The sequence below is a fragment of the Pan paniscus genome, chromosome 11 (assembly GCF_029289425.2).
Source record: "Pan paniscus chromosome 11, NHGRI_mPanPan1-v2.0_pri, whole genome shotgun sequence".
Taxonomy (NCBI): Eukaryota; Metazoa; Chordata; class Mammalia; order Primates; family Hominidae; genus Pan; species Pan paniscus.
Genome location: NC_073260.2, coordinates 67,440,995 through 67,461,784, shown reverse-complemented (window position 1 = coordinate 67,461,784; position 20,790 = coordinate 67,440,995). Strand labels below are relative to the sequence as shown.

Here is a 20,790-nt window from a genome sequence, read left to right as displayed (position 1 = left end):
TCCTTTTCAAAATCAGCCATCTTTTTCTTTCTTCCCTTTTTTACTATACCTTGAACTTACTATGTAAGCTAAGAAAAAAATTACATAATAATAGCTAACAGAGCACTTACTATGTGTCAGTACTGTGCAAAGTTTACCAACATTGTCTCATGTAATACTCAAAGCAAACTTATGATAGGCATTATGCCTTTTACAGAGGAGGCTTTAAAAGGGTAAATAAGCTCCCTAAGAAGACAATGAGAAACAGACCAAGGATTAGAACCCAAGCAGATTCCAAGGTCTGTGATCTTCAACACTATGCAACAATACCTACCCTCCACATGGAGACATTATATTTTTTTATAGTAAAGTTTAAGGACATTACTATTGAAATAAGATGAAATATGTGGAAAAAATATGAATTTCTTTCTTCCACAATCATTAATCATGGCAAATAATCTCCTAATGAGCCTTACCTTTATTGATTCAATTTATAATATATACTATATGAACTGAGATGACAGATTCAAAATCTAATGTCAGCAGAACTTATAAATACTAAGAATAGTAATTTTGAGCCATCACGCTCAAAGCATTGTACACATTAAAGATAACCAATAATAATAGCTACCGAATGTCTCTCTGTATAGGGCTTTTATTAGTTCAGGTCTTACAAAATAATTCAAAACAAAGTCCCTGAACTATAACTTCATTTGAAAAGTCCATCTTTGTTTTCAAAAGGAATGGGAGTCTCCAGAACAGTCAGCAAAATGACTGTTAGCACATATTTGAGCATCATTCATATTGTCCTGATTGTCCTATGCTGATCAGCCTTGGCTATGGACAAAGAAGATATTAAAGCAAGCTGGAAGACAAGGCATGGTTGACAGTTAAGGAAGATGAAGTCAACAAGAGTTCAGGGAAAACTGAGACCGCTAGAGTCAGGGAAGACTTCACATAGGAAGGGGGGAGAGACAGAATAGGCTCTATAGAATAAATTAAAAAAAAAAACAGAACAAGAAAGAACTCAGGGATTGGCAGAGTGAGAATACATTATGAGTAAAGACAGGAACTGACAGGATGCATCCATGGGAAAGTGAATTAACCATCCTGGGTAAAGTTAGGGAAGATTGACATTAGGAAAGAGTCAAAGAGAAGACAGGAAAAGAAAGATGGAGTGCGAAGACCCTGAATATCAGTCTATTAACTGTGAACTATATTCTGCAAGCACTGGGGACTAATTTTATGTATTGCCATTTATATAACAATTAGCCATCAACAATATATGTGATTCCCTAACGTTCTTGAAGCAGGTCAACCTTATACCTTAAGTTTCTACAGGGCAACAATCAGAGTAAAAAATATTCTGTGTATACAATATGGATGTGTAGGCACTTAACACACTTATCATTTTGTACCTAATTGTCGTTCTTAATTTCTTTACATCTTCTTCTGGAACCAAGTCTGTTTTATTAATGAGAATGATATCTGCCAAAGCAACTTGCCTAAAATAGCAAACAAAAAGAAATGTTAAGAAATTTTAAATAATATACACACATGCAGATTAATACATCAAAAGAGAAATGTTAACAAATTAAAAATAAATAAAAACACCTCATGTAGATCAATATATCAGTTAAGAATTATATAGTGCTCTATAGGAGTGATTCAGTTTACTCCTAATCCACTAATTTTTCAATGTGAATGAATTGTATTCATTACTATGCAAGTTCAGATTTCACATTACCCATTTGCAAAGTATTTACTAAGTTCTGTTACTTGCTACTCTTGTGCTACAAAGATAAGTCTCAAAAAGTTTACAATCAAAAGGATGATTTTAAACTCATAATTTTCTTTGTGAAGAAAAGCATAAAATTCAGATATCCAATATGGTAAAAAGAAGAAGAGTTTACCTACTAAAATACTGTAATATTTACCAAAATTTTCAAAGAAATAGAATAACTTCACTTAATACTAAAAACTGTATTAAACAGGTTTTTTAAAACTATACTTCAGAGCTGGGCATGGTAGAGCACACCTGTAGTCCTGGCTACTTAGGAGGCTGAGGAGGGAGGATCCCTTAAGCCCAGGAGTTCAAGTCCAACGTGGGCAACATAGAAAGACTCCATTTCTTAAAAAAAAATAAGCTATACTTCAGAAGATATATCAGGATATTGCACAAATGTCTTATCACTATAAATATACTGTATATTATCTCTGTAAAGAATCCAGTTGACTGAATGCTAGATAACAAAGTAGATGATAATAATCAGAAGCTCTATTTTCTATTAACAGGATAGTAAAACTGGAAATTCTTTCAATTTTCCTCAATTATTCAGGGTCTTATGCTTTATCTCAAAGAATACAACTAAATTCTCAAAACTAAATTCACTTTAGTTCACTGAAAGAGCAGGTTTCAACAGTATGTACATCACAAATCCAATTTGGCTATTTTCTATTTGGCTTATTTATATTTTCTATAATAACCATATTTTCATAAGGAAAAAAGTTACAAAAATACTTAAGTTCAGCCAGGCGCAGTGGATTCATGCCTGTAATCCCAGCACTTTGGGAGGCCGAGGCGGGTGGATCACCTGAGGTCAGGAGCTCGAGACCAGCCTGGCCAACATGGTGAAACCCCAACTCTACTAAAAATAAAATAAAATAAATAAAAAAAAATGCAAAAATTAGCTGGGCATGGTGGCGGGTGCCTGTAATCCCAGCTACTTGGGAGGCTGAGGCAGGAGAATCGCTTGAACCTGGGAGGCGGAGGTTGCAGTGAGCCTGCACTTCAGCCTGGGTGACAGAGTGAGATTCTGTCTCAAAAAAAAAAAATAATTATTATACATATATATATATATATATAAAATCTTCAATCCCAAAGAAATTGTATAACAAGAAAATATTTTTAAATGTTAATATTTCCTGAGTTCCTCAAAATTACAGAACTCCTGTGTTCAGCATTCACTTTATGCTATGACAAAAATGACTTTAAGTAAAAGTTTAGTTATGAGATCATTATAAATAGATAGCAATAATTCAACTAAGGGAAAAAAAGAAAATAAATTTTCCTTGACTATGTTTTAAAATTTCTTAGTTTGTTTTTGGTTTTCATCTTAGTGATTTTTCTCTTTACAATTAGCCAGCAATCAATATATACTTTAAATATGAATACCTAGTAGCTTCATTGATAAGGCCATCAGGTTTCTCTTCTGTTAAATGCTAAACAAAAAAAAGTTTGAATAAAGTTACTATAATACAATAAAAAATCTAATGTCAACACAAAGGATTTTACTTCAGAGACATTTTCTTGCATCTAATAAAAACTTCAACAAGTTCTGTTACTGAATACACAAATCCAAAACTAACTTTTCTAGCTGAAAGCATTTTTCTTCCCCATTTGCAGTTTTTTTCTACAAGTGAACCTGTGGAGTTTTATAGGGGGAGGAAGAGGGCTTAGGATTTCATACTCCTGACCTTTTCTTTTACTTAAAAGGAAAACCCCTTTGATTCACATAATGTCATAAAAACACAGAAGATTACAGTTCAGATTTTAGGTATTTTCCTTCTTACAAAACTGTTCTGGTTCTAAATATTCATTATTACTTATTTTAAAAAAAGGATAACCACTGAAATATAGTTTCTTAGAATCTAATATACTTCCCTTCACACCAAACCCCCATAGTAGAATCTAAAATACTTCCCTACACCCCAGCCCACAATCATGCACCACGTGAACTCAGTACTAGGCCTTTCAAACACCCTAGAAACAAATAAGTGGTGGGAAGGCTGATTCAGCCCTGATTCTAGCCTAAAAGCAGTTTATCATTTAGAAACCCATACTTGCTAATCTGGCCTCTCAGTGCAACTGTTTATTTTACTGACCTCTCCAGAGTCAGGCTAACTCCAAAAAATATTTTGACACTGACTTAGAGCCCAAGTGATAGTTTTCATCTCTCTGGAGGCAAGTTTTGTTGTCTGTTTTTTTTTTCCCCCTCATAATCCTGTTTACATCCCTAACGTCATCAACATCACAAGCTTCTTCTCTGGGTAATTACACTTTTACCCTCATTACCTCAAACCTCAATAGAGGTTCCCTGTCACAATAAAAAGCTGGCTACTGAGGTTTAGAGGCAACTAGATTATAGTAATACTCCATATTTGAAGCCAACTTTACAAATGAATTAAATCCTTGAATCTAACTTTATAAATTATATACATTTTTCTCATTTAGCTTTCATAATAATTATGGGAGATGGCTATTTTCATTTATAAAGAAACTAAATCTAACACCCTCATCATCACAGGATACTATATTTTATATACAATCACAGGGAGTTTTTTTTTTAATTGAACACACACCCATCAAGTAAAATGAACATAATTTTAAAGTCTTTGTGAAATCTTCTATGCCACATAAAATCAGTCTGTGTACAATGCTACATAAATGTCAATAACCATATATCAGAGCCAAACCAGTTTCATAATTCATGGGGAGATGATCATTAGGGGTATCTGAATAGTCTGGAACCTCAGAGCAAGCAGGTAATAATTTTATTTAACAAGCTTGATTAGGTCTATAGAAGAAACATTTTTTCCTTCTAAAAGTTCAGCAAATTCTATTTTGAGGAAAACAAAACTGAAATAAAATCATGGCAATGATACTTCTACTTCAGGCAAAATCTTGTTCAATTCAACTGCAGACCCATTCTGCAATTATGGAAGTCACAGAACTTGACAAGTATTGTATCAAAAATCATTCCATGCCAAAAGATCAAGTTTAATATTTTTTTCATAATTTATCTTGGCCTGAGGCTACAACAAGTCCTATTGTTATATACTCTGCCTCTAGAGAATGAGGCTGCTAACAGACCTTGGAATGGTGCCTGGCACAAAGGCTCAAGAAATATTTGTTGAATGAATTGTAATTAACACCTCCTGTTGTGGGGATACATAAAAGATGTTACATGAAAAATGCCATCTAACATGCAGCAACAAATCTCTTCCCATTAAGCAGTAAATCTACTTAACAATGATATATTTTTGGCAAGGCATCTGCCTCTGAATGATCCTATAGTACTGAAAATTCTTTTTAAACTGAAATATTTTTCAAGATATTATATTATTGACCTTATGAAAGCTTTTTTAACATATGAAATTGGGGTTATTTGGCTATGAGTTTGTGAGGCATAAAAATGATATGACAGAAGAATTACAGATTTGTTTTTGCATTTCCATGCCTAAATGTAACTAATACAATGTTAGTTTCACAAGGTAATGTGCAATGTTTTAAATGCATTTACCTCTCCAAAATATTAGAATTCTTCACTCAAAGCTAACAGTGGTAGACTAACATTTTACTACTTCCAGGCAGTCAGAAAGTATCAAATATAAAAATAAATGAAAATCACCCCAAATGAGAGCCTGCCAATATTTACAGCTGTATTAAAATTATATGTAATCATATACAATTATAGCAGAAGAGATAAATGTCCTCTTCTATGCCCATAGGAAAGCTATACAAACATTTAAAAAAGTAAGTGCATATTAACATTTATTTTCTTTAGACATCAGCCCTGCATTTCCCTCATGTGACTTCCTACCTTCCCAAGTCAAACTCTGCAAAAAGTATAAAATCAATGTCTTCTATTCAAAAGAACATTCTCCAATAATACATTATATACCATTTGGTCATTAAGTCCGATGACTTTCATTTATAAAATAAAACAAAATGGAAATTTTGGCATTCTATTCCACCTGTATAAGTAAATGAAGAAAAAATTTTTGCAAAATATTTTTTAAATATTTTATATTACATAGATGTCCAAAGTATTCCTTATCTCTGCTTAACAACTATGGCTTTTGCTTATATATCAAAAAAGACAAAAATAATTTTGATACTAATTAATCCAACATATTCAAAAGGCTAAGGATCAAAACCCCAATTTAACTTACCACAAGAAACAAAGGAAATTAAAGGGGAGTGGTGTGAGATGTTGGTCAAAGAATACAAAGTTTGTTATACAAGATGCATAAGTCATGGAGAGCTAATTACAGCATGATGACTGTAGTTAATTCTATTGTATACTTGAATCTGCTAAAACATAGATCTTAATTGTTCTTACCACACCCTCTCAAAAAAATAGCAATGTGAGGTGATGGATAGGTTAACTAGCTCGATTGTTTTATAATGTAATTCACACATTGTATACCTTAAATATATATAATTTTTACTTGTCAATTATACCTCAATAAAGCTGGGGGGTTAGGGAGAGAAACAAAGGAACTCTCTGAAATAACACCACTGTAGATCTAACTTCATGAAGGGCTATAGGGTGTCCTTTTCTGCAGAAATAAAGAAAGAAGCTGGACCGAAAAAAGAGAAAGAAAGAAAAGAAAAAACTATCTTAAAACCCACTGGCTATGAAAGAACACTGCTGTTGACCAGAGTGGAAATAAATCTAGTGTCAAAGATGTCTGGTGTCATTTTTAAAAAGCAGCAGCAGGAGCTATTTCTTTCAAATGGATTGGTTACAGATGTAACACTATTTTAGTTTTTAAAAAATTATTGCATAATGTCAGTCTATTTATTGTTCTGGCCTTTTCCAAGCTAACTGTTTTCTGACTGAATTGTTTCAACAGATTGTGCAATATAACAGAGGAACCAAGAAGAAACCTCTCACTTGACCTTCTCTGGGTAACTTCATTCATTTCTTCTATTGCATTAAATGCTGTCACATTTGTAGAACTGAAAAGAACAATGTCAGTAGCCTGGGTGTCAAGTCCTCAGAATAGAGAGCTGTCATTTTAAGTTGTCCAATTCTTTGCCTATGATTAAAAAATGAATATTTCAGATCAATGGGTGACAATCCCATTAGAGTGATACCCCATGATATCAATTACCACTTCAGTTTCAATTTGGCTTGCTGGCCACAGGGTACCATTTCTCAGCTTTACTTGTGATGGGCTGGCTCTGTGAAGCATTACATTCTTAAATTGCTGCCCATTATCCAAGTGTCATTACTTGTACTGTCTCAGAATTCTCTGAATCACAAGCAGCTACTGAGGTCAAGCTTTGCCACCAGAGGAATTGGACAAGTTGGAAAATTCTTTATATCAAGGCAAAGTTATTTATCTGGCATCCGACTTAGAAAATCTAAAGTTTCCATTATCCTGACAGTGTGTCAGTTTTGTGTAGGTATATTGATTTAATAATTTAAGAGGTTTTATCAAGGTAGCAGGAGGTTAAACGTTTACTGTGTTTGCATTATTCAGAATGTTGCTTTGTTTTTTTGGCCTCCATCATGCTGATAATAGATTCTATTTAACTCTTCTCCATACCCAACTATACATATAAAATTTTTCCTATAATCATAAAATACATAAACAGTTTGACTTTTAGCATGGAATTTTCAGTCTACCAAAATAAAAAAAAAAACAAAATGTCTTAGCAGTTATCTGTCACATAGGTATATCAAATTTTGTAATAAATTTATGGAAGAGGTAGATTCAAACATGCCTATAATAAACATTCAAAATGAATAATTTGGGGCTTTTTTGCTACCTCCATAAGCATTTTGCAAGAAATATGATTTCCAACAGTCATTGGAATTTTTCTGCGTGAAACTGTAATACTGTATTTGGGATCATTCTTTGATTCTTAAATTATATTCATAAATTCATAAATTGAGATTTTAAACTCTAAAAAAGGAGTTTTCTTCCAAACTTTTCAAATTAGGGCACTCTATCAATGAGGGAGAGAAGGCCCAGTGAAGAGGTATTGGTAGCTATTTGACAAACCTGACATATCCCCTTAGAGCATAATTTCAGCAAAGATTTGGGAAAAAAAAGCAAACTTAAACATTAACAAGTTCAGGCCGGGCGTGGTGGCTCATGCCTGTAATCCCAGCACTTTGGGAGGCCGAGGCAGGTGGATCACTTGAGGTCAGGAGTTCATGACCAGGCTGGTCAACATGGTAAAATCCTGTCTCTACTAAAAATACAAAATTAGCTGGGCATGGTGGTGTGCATCTGTAATCCCAGATACTCAGGAGGCTGAGACAAGGGAATCACTTGAACCTGGGAGGTGGAGGTTGCAGTGAGCCAAGATGGTGCCACTGCACTCTAGCCTGGGCAACAGAGTGAGACTCTGTCTCAAAAAAAAAAAAAAAATTAACACGTTCAGATATGAGGTTGGATACAAAACAGACACTAATTTTTAAACACTGAATTTAAACTTCTAAAAACTTACTGCTTTGGGCCCTATCCATATGCTCAGATTGGGAACGGGTCAGTGGGTGGGATGATTTCATTCTCTTCTGCCTTTAGTGGTATTTCACTTGGGAACTTGAGAAACATCATTTTACTGTATGTAACAACATACTTTTAAAGATCTTACTAAATGCATTTTATAAATTAAACCTCATTTAAATGCATTCTAGGACCTTAGAAGTTAACAAAAACATTCATAGCAGGATGTCTTTTACACTTGATCTTAGCCAAAAGACCAAGAAGCGATGCAAGATGCCTTTTAATGGAGAGAGTCTTCTTACTAATCCTATGTGTATATCCTGATTTTCTTCAATATGTACTTTTTAAATTTTAAGTTCCAGGGTACATGCTCAGGATGTGCAGGTTTGTTACATAGGTAAACGGGTGCCATGGTGGTTTCCTGCACCTATTAACCCATCACCTAGGTCTTCAATATTTTTTAAAAACTCATTTCCAGTGTGTGTTTAATAGTAATTTAACAAGAAAAATAAGATCTCAGATGCTTTATCAAGCTCAGCTTCTTCTATGGAACAGAAAAACTTACCAATATTGGAGTTGAATCCTTGTGAAGAGTTATACATACCAAACTCTATCCTAACCCCATATGCTTATTACAAATTATAATTCCAAATTTTATCACCAAATCAAACTCAGAGTAATAGAAAAGAAATATTTAACACAAACTAATAATTAAAACACAAATTTCACCTATTGTTCAGAATATCTTTTTGAGAAAGGTTTTTGTTAAAGAAAATTTCAGATACAAACATAAAGAAAATTAAACAATCAATCCCCATATTCCCAGCTCTCAATAATGAGCCACTCATAGCAATCTTTCAACTTACTTTTAATCCATATTTTGAATCCACAATAGTTATGATACCTACAAAGGAAAAAACATTTTAATCACTTTTTAAAAAGAATGTTTATTAATATTTGTGCAACCATACTTCAGAATGAAAATTAAAACTAACCTATTTCAGTTCACAAATACTACTCAATAAAACAATGTACTGTTTTTTTCTCTTGCCAGTGCTGCCATTTAATTAAATTCCAGTAATAAGTCAATGCATTTCCTGAGTGGCTAGCACTATTTTAAGGCACTAGAGAAGATATAAAACAAGTAAAAATTTTAAATTAAATAAATAAGAAAATAAGATTTCCTTGGCACTGAAAAAGCTTACAATCCAAAATATAAGTCAAATTTCATAACATAGTCAAATGTGATAAGTACATAAGACAGGTTATTTCTAGTTTATTTTCACATAATCAAAATCAAGACTTTTCTTAAGATTTAAATTATTGCCTAAAGAATGAGACATCTTAAGGTATCATCCTAACATCTCTCACCAAATCCAAATCCAACTCATAAATGTTTTACATAACATATGCCTAAGTTTCCAAACTACCAATTCATTTTGCAATCTCTGAATATATGCTGATAACAAAAGAATGAGTTTAATTATGCCTAAGGAATTCAACCAGTTACCCGCCACATATATTAGAGCTCAATGATGGGGCCCAGCTTAATAATTCTTAAATTTCTTAATGATTATTACTTTTGAAAAAGTAAGAAAATTTCGACTGGTTTTTAAAAAGGTGAAAAAGGGAAAGAGAAAGGGAGAAAACATAGTCGCTTAACTAAGAAAGTTTCTAATATATTTTAAATGAAGGCATATCATTGCCCAAAAGTGTTCAGGTAAATAAAGTAAGGGAGGAGTGTTTAATTCTTATCTTCAAGGGAAAATAAAAGCAAAAATATGATCCTCATATTGCCTGGAGGATTAAAATAAAAGGCTCTAACATTATATTAAGGGCATAAATCAAACAACAGAGGATACAGAAAACCTACAAAGCATTTTTTTTTTTTAAAGAAAACCTTAGTGGAAGCACTAAATTGGAAGTTGAGTGACATCAAGTTCCACCACTGTCTGGGGTTTTTTAATCTATATGAACAAAGATTTCATCATTAAACTAAAGTGTGAAAAGAACAACAATGCAAGGAATTAAAGTTATAATATGAATGAACAACAATAAGCTTAACCGTAAAGATTTTACTAAAAAACAAAAGAGGCAGGGTGTGGTGGCTCACGCCTGTAATCCCAGCACTTTGGGAGGCCAAGGCTGGCGGATCACCTGAAGTCAGGGGTTCAAGACCAGTCAGGCCAACATGGCGAAACCCCGTCTCTACTAAAAATCCAAAAATTAGCCAGGTACGATGGTGCACGCCTGTAGTCCCAGCTACTCGGGAGGCTGAGGCAGGAGAATCACTTGAACCCAGGAGGTAAAGGTTGCAGTGAGCCGAGATCATGCCACTGCACTCCATGCACTCCAGTCTGGGCAACAAAGTGAGACTCTGTCTCAGAAAAAACAAACAAACAAACAAACAAACAAAAAAACAAGAAAGATAAAAGAAAACTGTTTTTTAACTTACCATCAAGGTAAACATCACTCCCTAATTCAGCATCAACCCAAAACATAGAAGCCACTGCACCTGAAAATATATAATATTCATCAAATAAAAATATTTCTTCACACTGAGAAACATGATTCTATCCATGTTTCAATTTGCCCTGATAAAATTAACAGGTAAACACATATATCTTCTTATGGAAATTATAGTGATAGAAGCTTTAACTATTTATAGCAAAAGGGAATTATAGTGATAGAACCTTTTACTATTTATACCCATTCCATTTCCATCTCTCTTGTTATTTCCTTTAAAAAAGACCAATTCTAACCACATATAAACAAAACATCATTCTTCTACCGATGCCATAATAATTTAATTAACAGATATTATCAAACAATTTGAGCAGTATGGCTTTGTGCACATCAGCCTTATTTTTATTTTCTCACCTCTTTAATATGATAATCATTCAATCATAAATAGTGAATTATCACTCTAAAGGAAAAGGAAAACAAAACACAGATAATTCCAAAATCACTTGCCCCAAAAAAATTTACTTGTAATCTGTGTAGAACTAGAAGTAAAATTATATACTCTATGGCATTACTAATTATTCCTCACACTATTTATTTAGGACTGTATAAAACCTGGGTCTTAGGAAAAATTTTTCCTAAATAATAAATTAAAACTTGCTTTTGACAGAAATTGGTTCAGTACCAAACCAGATACCCTGATTAGTATGCCACAACGCAAGAAAAGGAAAACTGACAGCAAGGAAAGTATTTGATTTTTGAAAGCATCACAGGCCCAGTTAGTGACAGGGCTGTCTAAAAGAATGAGTGTAGGAGAAAAACAAGGATAATCAAACTCATTCCAACGTCTAAAGCTGTCCACCTGCTCTGACAAGATGTGGTCCCCCAAGCATCACTCGGTGTCAACAATGAAATACCTGTCAGCTGTTTACAGTGATTACTCATGCAAGATATAGGAAGGGCCACAAGATCTAATGGTTTCCTGATACCTATTGATTTTTTTTTCCCAAAAACGTAATAGTTTTCCAATTTGACTCAAATAGGATCTGTGAGTAACAGGGGCTGAATCAATGTCCGTTCTTTTCAAGGAAATTACTTTACCATGACAATTATTTAACTTAGAACTGGAGAGTGTCAGTCTCCAGAACAGGAAACAACTGAATTGCCAATAAGAATTTTGTTCACTTTCTTGGCTAAAACATGATTTTAATTAATGAGGGGGAAAATTAAATCTACTGTATCACTACTCCAAACAATAAGTCATTTAAAAAAGCATGAATTTTTTCACTCAGTAAAATATCTAACATACATAAATCATTTTGTAATTTTTAAAAATTCATTGATTTTTATTCTAATAAATAGTTTACAAATCCTACTGTTAATATTTGCCTCTTAAGTTGAAATGTAAGAGTATATTAATGATTTATTCTAAAACTGGTATTTATCTTTGATATAATACTTGCCAGACTACATGAGAAAGATCTATTTAAAATTTGGATGTAGGTATTTAGGAGGAGTAAAGATGAATGAACAAAATTGATCAGTGGCTCTCAAACCAGGGTGCTTTTCTCCCCAGGGAATATTTGGCAATGTCTGAAGATGTTTTTGGTTGTCTTAACTAGGGGAATGCTACTGGCATCTAGTGGGTAGAAGCCAGGGATGTTGTTAAATATCCTACTCTGCACAGGGCAACCCCCTCACAACAAATAATTATCCAACCCAAAATGTTATTTGTGCTGACACTGAGAAAACCTGAACTACATTTTAGAATCTCCCTTCTTCAAAATCTAATAAAACAAAAAATAAAAATAAAAAATAAAACAAAAAGGCCAACATTTTATTAGCAGCAACCAAATATAAAAGGGCCTGCCATAAATTTTGAAGACTGATAGTCAAAATAAGAAACAAAGTTATATGTGATTGATGGTCATTCCCAACTCTACCCCTACCTCCAATAAGAGGTTGTAGGGAAATAGTTTACAAAATGCTAAACACTTACCAGAAATACACTCCAAAATGGCAAAAAGTAGAGCCAAGGAATGAATAAGCAACACAGGGAAAAGTCAATAGAAAAATGTCAAGAGTGAGTTTTAACCATCTCCATGCTTTGGGAAGGAGAAGGTCAGGTCACATTCTAGGGCTCAGAACAAAGAGAAATGAGAGGTCTGAGGTCGAATGATGTCCCCATACAAGGCAAAGGAATTTTATACATAAGCAGCTGGTCAGACCCAAGAGTGAAATACTTGGTACTTCAAGAGAGCAGAGCCTAAAAGCTACATTGCCCCATTTGGCTCTCTGAATCACCACTTTTCCCTTCTCTTTCCCTCCACTCCAACAATATACAGCTTTCAAACTAGGGCTCAGGAGAAAAACAAACTTGGTTAAGGAGAGTGGAGTATTAAAAATATTTCCCATCAGCACCACATAGAAGTTCTCCCATATCAAGAAGAAACATGTATGCATATGTATTACAGCCTGACAAAAAGAAACACACACATACAGGGAATAAAAAGCAAGAAAGAACACAAAATGAAGAAATGAATAGGGCACACAAGTGGCAAAGAACCCATTCTGGAAGGATACATAACCCAATAAAAACTAAAGAAAATTCTCAACAACTTCATCATAATGAAGAACTTGAAAACAATACAACCTTATAATAAACAAGCTCAAAAGCAAGAAGAAGCAGAATAAGATGAAAATGCAGTTTGTAGTGCTAAAGAAACTTGGAGCCTATATAACACAATGACTTAACCAATTAATTCATTTAAAATATCAAAAACAGGACAGACACTGGAGAAAACAGAATTATTGACAAAAAGAAAGGCTTCAGATGATCACAGTAAATGCAAAGGTAAAAGACAAATCAAAGCAATTAGAATACATACGAAGAACAAAAGAAAATTCAGTATTAAAAAAACTGGTGTCATGAAGTAGAGGATCTAATAATTTGACCAAAAAAAAGTATTCATGGTAATAAACAAGGAAAATGTTCTTAGAAGAACTAAGGGCATATTATAATTTAGGGAAAAATGATTATAAGTGACACTTAGATATACCTTGCTTATATTACTGAATTTCAAAAATAAAGAAGAAAACTCTCAGGCATTTTAGATTAAAAAAAAAAGTGCCCTCAAGGAGGGAGGGAGAAAAATCAGACTTTTCTACAGTAACACTAGATGTCCCAAAATAATAAAACAGTGACCACAAAGTTCTAATGAAAGTGTTCCCAAACAAGTTATTTTTCAGGAACGAAAGCAATAGACAGACATTCTCAAACATTAAAGAAAACAGCAAGCATTGAAACTCAGAGACTATAATACTCACAAATTCTTCCTAATAAAAGGAGAAAACATTGGACAAAGAAATCTAGCCAATCAAACACTAGGAGATTATGGAACAACATTTACAAAGTTGAGGGGGAAAAAAGTGTGACTGATAAATTTTATACCTAGCCAAGTAATCCTTCAAGTAATATAAAAAAAGACAAATATTTTGAATTAATGAAGTGTATAAGAACCCAAAGAATGCATGCAGTACCTGTAACTTGAAAAGACTGCCTGACAATGAAATTCAATCAGGAGATGGACTAACTTGGGAATGGAGAAGCAACAGTACTGGTAATGAGCACCAAAACTATTAAAACATAGAACTAAAAGAATTATGACAGAACCATGACAACATAAAGAATATGATCAACATGAAACTAGGCCAATTAATATCCTACAATGGCCTCTAAGTGTTCAAGTGAAAGGAACAGTCACCTGTTTCTCACTTTAAATCAAGAGCTAGAAATGATTATGCTTAGTGAGGAAGTTATGTTGAAAGCCAAGATACGCCAAAAGTTAGGTCTCTTGAGCCAGTTAGCTAAGTTGTGAATGCAAAGGAAAAGTTCTTGAAGGAAATTAAAAGTGCTACTCCAGTAAACACACAAATGATAATAAAACAGCCTTATTGCTGATATGAAGTGGTCTGGATAGATGATCAAACAAGCCACAATGTTCCCTTAAGCCAAAGCCTAATTCAGAGCAACCCTAACTCTCTTCAGTTCTATGAAGGCTGAGAGAGGTGAGGAAGCTAGAGAAGAAAAGTTGGAAGGTAGCAGAGGTTGGTTCACAAGATTTAAAGAAAGAAGTCATCTCCATAACATAAAAGTGCAAGGGAAAGCAGCAAATGCTGATATAGAAGCTGTAGTAAACTACCTAGAAGATGTAGCTAACATCATTCATGAAAGTAGCTACACTAAGCAACAGACTTATTTTTTATTTATTTATTTATTTATTTTGAGATGGAGTCTCACTCTGTCACCCAGGCTGGAGTGCAATGTGCAATCTCAGCTCACTGCCACCTCTGCCTCCCGGGTTCAAGCCATTCTCCTGCCTCAGCCTCCCAAGTAACTGGGATTACAGGCTCCCACCACCAAGCCAGGCTAATTTTTGGTATTTTTAGTAGAGATGGGGTTTCACTATGTTGGCCAGGCTGGTCTTGAACTCCTGAACTCGTGATCTGCCCATCTCGGCCTCCCAAAGTGCTGAGATTACAGGCATGAGCCACCGAGCCCGGCCAGCAACAGATTTTTAATGGAGATGAAATGGCCTCCTTTTGGAAGAAGATGCCATTTAGGACTTTCATAGGTATAGAGAAGTCAATGCCTGGCTCCAAAGATTCAAAGGACAGGCTGACTCTCTTGTTAGAGGCTAAAGCAGCTGGTGACTTCAAGTTGAAGCCAATAATCATTTACCATCCTGAAAATTCTAGGGCCATTAAGAATTATGCTATATCTCCTCTGCCTGTTTTCTATAAATAATAAAGCCTAGATGACAGCACATCTGTTTACAGCATGGTTTATTTTAAGCCCACCATTGAGATCTACTGCTTAGAAAAAAAAAGATTCCTTCAAAATATTATTGCTCATTGACAACGCACCTGATCACCCAAGAGCTGTGATGGAGATGTACAAGGAGATTAATGTTGTTTTCATGCCTGCTAACACAACATCCATTCTGCAGCCCACTGATCAAGGAGTAACTTTGACTTTTAAGTCTTATTTAAGAAATATATTTCATAAGGCTATAGCTACCATAGATAGTGATTCCTCTGATGGATCTAGGCAAAGTAAATTGAAAACCTTCTGGAAAGGATTCATCATTCTAGATGCCATTAAGAACATTCGTGATTCATGGGAGATCAAAGTATCAACATGAATAGGAGTTTGAAAGATGATTCCAGCCCTCACAGATGACTTTGAGGGATTTCAGACTTCAATGGAGGAAATAACTGCAGATATGGTGGAAACAGTAAGAGAACTAGAATTAGAAGGGGAGTCTGAAGATGTGACTCAATTCCTGCAATCTCATAAGAAAACTTTAACTAATGAGAAGTTGTTTCTTATGGACGGGAAAAGAACGTGGTTTCTTGAGATGGAATCTACTCCTGGTGAAGATGCTATGAACACTGTCAAAATGACAACAAAGGATTTAAAATATGACAGAAGCTTAATTGATAAAGCAGGGTTTGAGAGGACTGACTCCAATTTTGAAAGAAGTCATACTGTGGGTAAAATGCTATCAAATAGCATCATGTGCTATAGAGACATCTTTTATGAAAGGGAGAGTCAACTAATGCAGCAAACTTCATTATTATCTTATGAAATTGCGATAGCCACCCCAACCTTCAGTAACTGCTACCCTGATTGGTCAGCACCCATCAACATTGTGGCAAGACCCTCTACCAGCAAAAAGATTATGACTTGCTGAAAGCTGAGATGATCGTTAGCATTTTTTAGCAATAAATATTTTTAATTAAGGTATGTATGTTTTTTAGACAATTCTATTACACATTTTATAGACTACAGTATAGTATAAACACAGCTTTTTTTTTTTTTTTTTTTTTTTTTTTTTTTTTTTTTTTTAAGAAATGGGGTCTCATGCTGTCATCCAGGCTGGAGTGCAGTGGTGCAATCATGACTCACTGCAGCCTCAAACTCCTGAGCTCAAGTGATCCTCCCAAGTAGCTGGGACTACAGGCCTGTCACATCACACCCGGCCAAAACGCATAACTTTTATATGCAATGGGAAACAAAAAAATGTGTGTGACTCACTCTATTGTGATATTCAGTTTACTGCAGTGATATGGAACTAAGCCCACAATATCCCTGCGGTATGGCTGTACAGTATAAGAATCACCTGAAGGGCTTATTAAAAACAGCTTGCTGGACCCCCTCCCTTAGAGATTCCGATTCAGTAGATCTGGGTTGGTCAAGAATTTGCATTTCTAACAAGCTCCCAGCTGAGGCTGAGGCTGCCATTCAACATACTACCAAGTAGCACTGGCATAGAGAGATCCCTGGAATAAAATTTACCTACTTGTGTGTGTGTGTATGAATGTGTGTGTGTGTGCGTGTGCATGTGCGTGTGTGTGTGTGTGTATACAGTCTTGCTCTGTTGCCTGGGCTGGAGTGCAGTGGCGTGATCTCGGCTCACCGCAACCTCCGCCTCCCAGCTTTCAAGCGATTCTCATGCCTTAGCCTCCTGAGTAGCTGGGATTATGGGGTGCGCCACAACGCCTGGCTAGTTTTTGAATTTTCAGTAGAGACTGGATTTCACCATGTTGGCTAGGGTGGTCTTGAACTCCTGGCCTCAAGGGATCCACCTGCCTCAGCCTCCCAAAGTGCTGGGATTACAGGCATGAGCCACCATGCCCAGCCCCTACTTGTATATCACAATAGTGAGATGATTACTTTTCAACTTTCTTCTTTGTATTTTTTAGGTATTTAAATTTTTTTACAATGAATGTTCCATCTTTACCCAAACAATAAAATCTTTATTGTAAAGAAAGTTAGAAGCAAGAAACATTAACATTTTTATAACTACAATTTGTATAAAAGCTTTCTCTGTGATCTTTAGTTTTTCTTTCTTCCTCTGAAAAGCTGAATCATGTTTAATTAAACTCTCAAAAGTATCAAGTTTTTGTCTATAAAATGGCAAAACTGGCTATGATGAAATAAACTGATATTTGCTATTTATAATAAAAGCATACAATATATTTTTCTTTCTTACCAGATTCAAATAATATTTAACACCAACATATTAGTCCAAGTCCTATCATCAGTCAGATTTATCAGAAAGGTATGAAAACCCATGCCTACTATAAGGACCAAAATAGCCTAATTCAATACTACTTTGAAAACATGGGGATGATGTTATTATGTAATTGTTTTAAGCACAATAACCACTGATCACATTTGAACTCTCAGGATACTTCAATATTTCTTTTGGACAACTATGACCTGTTTAGTAAATTACCCCCAAATACTTTAATATAGTTTTACAAATCGCCCCAATGCCAGAGACCCAGATCAAAAAGAAAATAATGGTATGGGTCAGATTCACAGAATAAGCACTAACTTTTATGCAAACTGAAAATAAAGATTTTATCTAAAAGTCATTTGGGGAAAATAAGCAGACTTTATCAAGAATTAGAGCTTGGTAAGAAGGTAACAGAAACCCATTGTTAGAAACAGGTTGACTCTGTGTAGCTTTCCATAGTAGAGTTTAGAGTTTCTTGTCATGATTACCTTATCAATGCAGTATAATAACTACTTACACAGCACTTACATTGTATTAGGTATTATAAGTAATCTACAGATGATTTAAAGTATATGGGAGGATGTACATAGGTTATAGGCACATACTACACCATTTTATGTAAGGGACTTGAACATTAATAGATTTTGGTATCCTCAGAGGTTCCGGAACTAAGTAATCTAGTAAACCTCAGATTCTAGGTTGACATTCAGGCCCCCAGTAGTCACTTGGCCCCATGTGGACACTCAGGCGCCAGGTTCACATGATGTCTTAACTGGACACCAAGGGGCCAGTTTGATACCCAAGTCCTGTGTGGCTGCCATGTCCAAGGTTACACTCAAGCCCCAAGTGGACACCAGACCCTAGGTGAATAATACAACCCAGGTGGTCATTAGGACCCAGAATGACACCAGTCCCCAGGTTAACAGGAAGCCCCCAGTGGGTACCCAGGCCCCAGCTGGACATCAGGCCTAATGTGGACACCCAAGATCAAGATGGACATCAGGACTCAGGTGGACATCTGGTGACAGGTGGACATCAAGCCTGATGTGTACCTTGTCCCCGGGTGGTCATCAGGCCCCAGTTCAACACCAGTCCCTGGGTGGATTCCTCGGCTCCAGGTGGAATTCCGGTCTTCAGCTGAACATCAGATCCAAGGTGAACACCAGGTTTTAGGTGGACATTAGGCTCCTGGTGGACATAAAGTACCAGTGGACATCCATGCTGCAGGTGGACACCAAGGGCCCAGATGGGCATCAGGCCCCATTTGGACATTGAGGCCCCAGGTGGATATCAGGCCTCAGGTGAACCCAAGGTCCAACATAGACATCAGGCCTTAGGTTGACACTCAAGCACCAGATGGACTGCTGCACCTAAGCAGAAAATAGACCCCTATCTGGATATCTAAGATACAGGCATACAACAAGCCCCAGGCTGACATCCAGACCCCAGGAGGACACCATACCCCAGGTGAACAGCAGGCAACAGTTTGGCACCAAGTACCTAAGTGAAACAAAGCCTTAGGTGATTACCAGGCCATAGGTAGTCATTAGTCTCCAGCTGGACAATAGTCCCTAGGTGGATACCTAGGCCCCAGGTGGACACTAGACCCCAAATTAACACAAAAACCAAGTAAAAAATCAAGCCCCAAGTGGACAACCAGGCCCTAGGTAAATACACAAACCTCAAGCTGACACCAGGCCCTATTTGGACACCCAAGCCCTAGGTGGACTTCAGGCCACAGGTGAACACTGAACTCTAGAAGGTCTTCAGACCCCGTGTTGACTACCTGGCCCCAGGGGGACACCAGGCATAGATGAACTTCGGGCACCAGCTGTACATCAGGTTCCAGGCAAATGTCCAGGCCCCAGGTGGATATCAAACCTCAGATGAACACCAGGCCCCAGGTAGACATCACAAGCCAAGTGGACACTCAGACCCCTACTGAATATCCATCCCCAGGTGGACATCCATCCCAAGGTGGACATGAGGCCACAGATGTACACTTAAGCCTAAGGCAAACCCCAGGCCCCAGGAAAACTCCAGGCTCCATGAGGGCACTCAGACCCCAGGTGGATGCATTGGTCCTAGGTAAATACAAGGCCCCAGGTAGACATCAGGCTCCAGTGAACACCGGAGCCTAGGTGGGTACCTAGTCCCCAGGTATGCAACAAGCAGAAGGTTGACCCAGTCCCCAGCTGAACTCTGGGCCCCAGCTGAACATCATAACCCAGATGGTCACCCAGGCTCCAGGTGAACACATGGTCTTAGGTAGACATCAGGCCCCACATGAACACCCAAGCCCCAGGTAGATATCAGGCCTTAGGTGTACACCAGACCTCAGGCGGGCATCTGGCTCCAGATGGCCATAGGTGGATAACTAAGCCTCTCCTGGATATCAGGCCCCAGGTAGACACCAGGCTCCAGGCGAACATCTAGCCCCAGGGGGACATCCAGCCCCTGGTGGACATCAGGGCTGACATGGATAAACAGTTTACAGATGGGCACCTGCCACAGGTGCCTCACCTCTACTCCCTGAAACCTCACTTCCCCTCATGGGACTTCTGTCCGACTTGGGGTACCCCTAGCCGCCCTAGGCACACACTGGACTCGAACCAGGGGTGCCAGAGTCCCTGGGGCTCAGCGCAAGGGTTCATGGGAATACACTTTCGTCCGTGGGGGACCCAGTCCTCACTTCTCGGCGGCGCAGTGTTTTTTTTCTCTGCCCCAGGTGCCTCACCTTCCCCTCATGGGCCTTCTGTCCACCTTGGGGTACCCCTAGCGGCCCGAGGCATACCCTGGGCTCGAAGCAGGGATGCCAGGGTCCCCGGGGTGCAGCGCAAGGGCTGATGGGGAGACACTTGCTTCCGTGGGGGACCCAGGCCCCGTTTCTCTGAGGCGCGTTTTTTTTTTTTTCCTCTGCCCCAGGTGGGTCACCTTCCCCTCATGGGACTTCTGCCCGCTTTGGGGTACCCCTAGCGGCCCCAGGCACACGCTGGGCTCGAATAAGGGT

The 20,790-nt window shown here is 36.9% G+C and overlaps 1 protein-coding gene across 12 annotated transcripts in view; it reads right to left on the bottom strand.

Annotated features, from left to right (window-relative positions):
• LOC129393076 (serine/arginine-rich splicing factor 11) overlaps positions 1–20,790 on the bottom strand; it is a 60,296-nt gene that overhangs the window by 37,630 nt on the left and 1,876 nt on the right. For 9 of the 12 annotated variants that reach the window (XR_010109036.1, XR_010109034.1, XR_010109037.1 and 6 more), the window contains exons 2-6: positions 18,833–18,968; positions 10,685–10,744; positions 9,096–9,133; positions 3,155–3,201; positions 1,398–1,484 (exon numbers count right to left, since the gene is read on the bottom strand). Coding sequence is in view for 7 of the 12 variants with exons in the window: in XM_063593969.1 (XP_063450039.1) it covers positions 1,398–1,484; positions 3,155–3,201; positions 9,096–9,133; positions 10,685–10,744; positions 18,833–18,968 (368 nt within the window). In the remaining 5 variants the exon portion in view is untranslated. The remainder of the gene's footprint in view (positions 1–1,397; positions 1,485–3,154; positions 3,202–9,095; positions 9,134–10,684; positions 10,745–18,832; positions 18,969–20,790) is intronic. The other 3 variants (XR_010109038.1, XM_063593972.1, XM_063593973.1) reach the window with 1 other exon arrangement.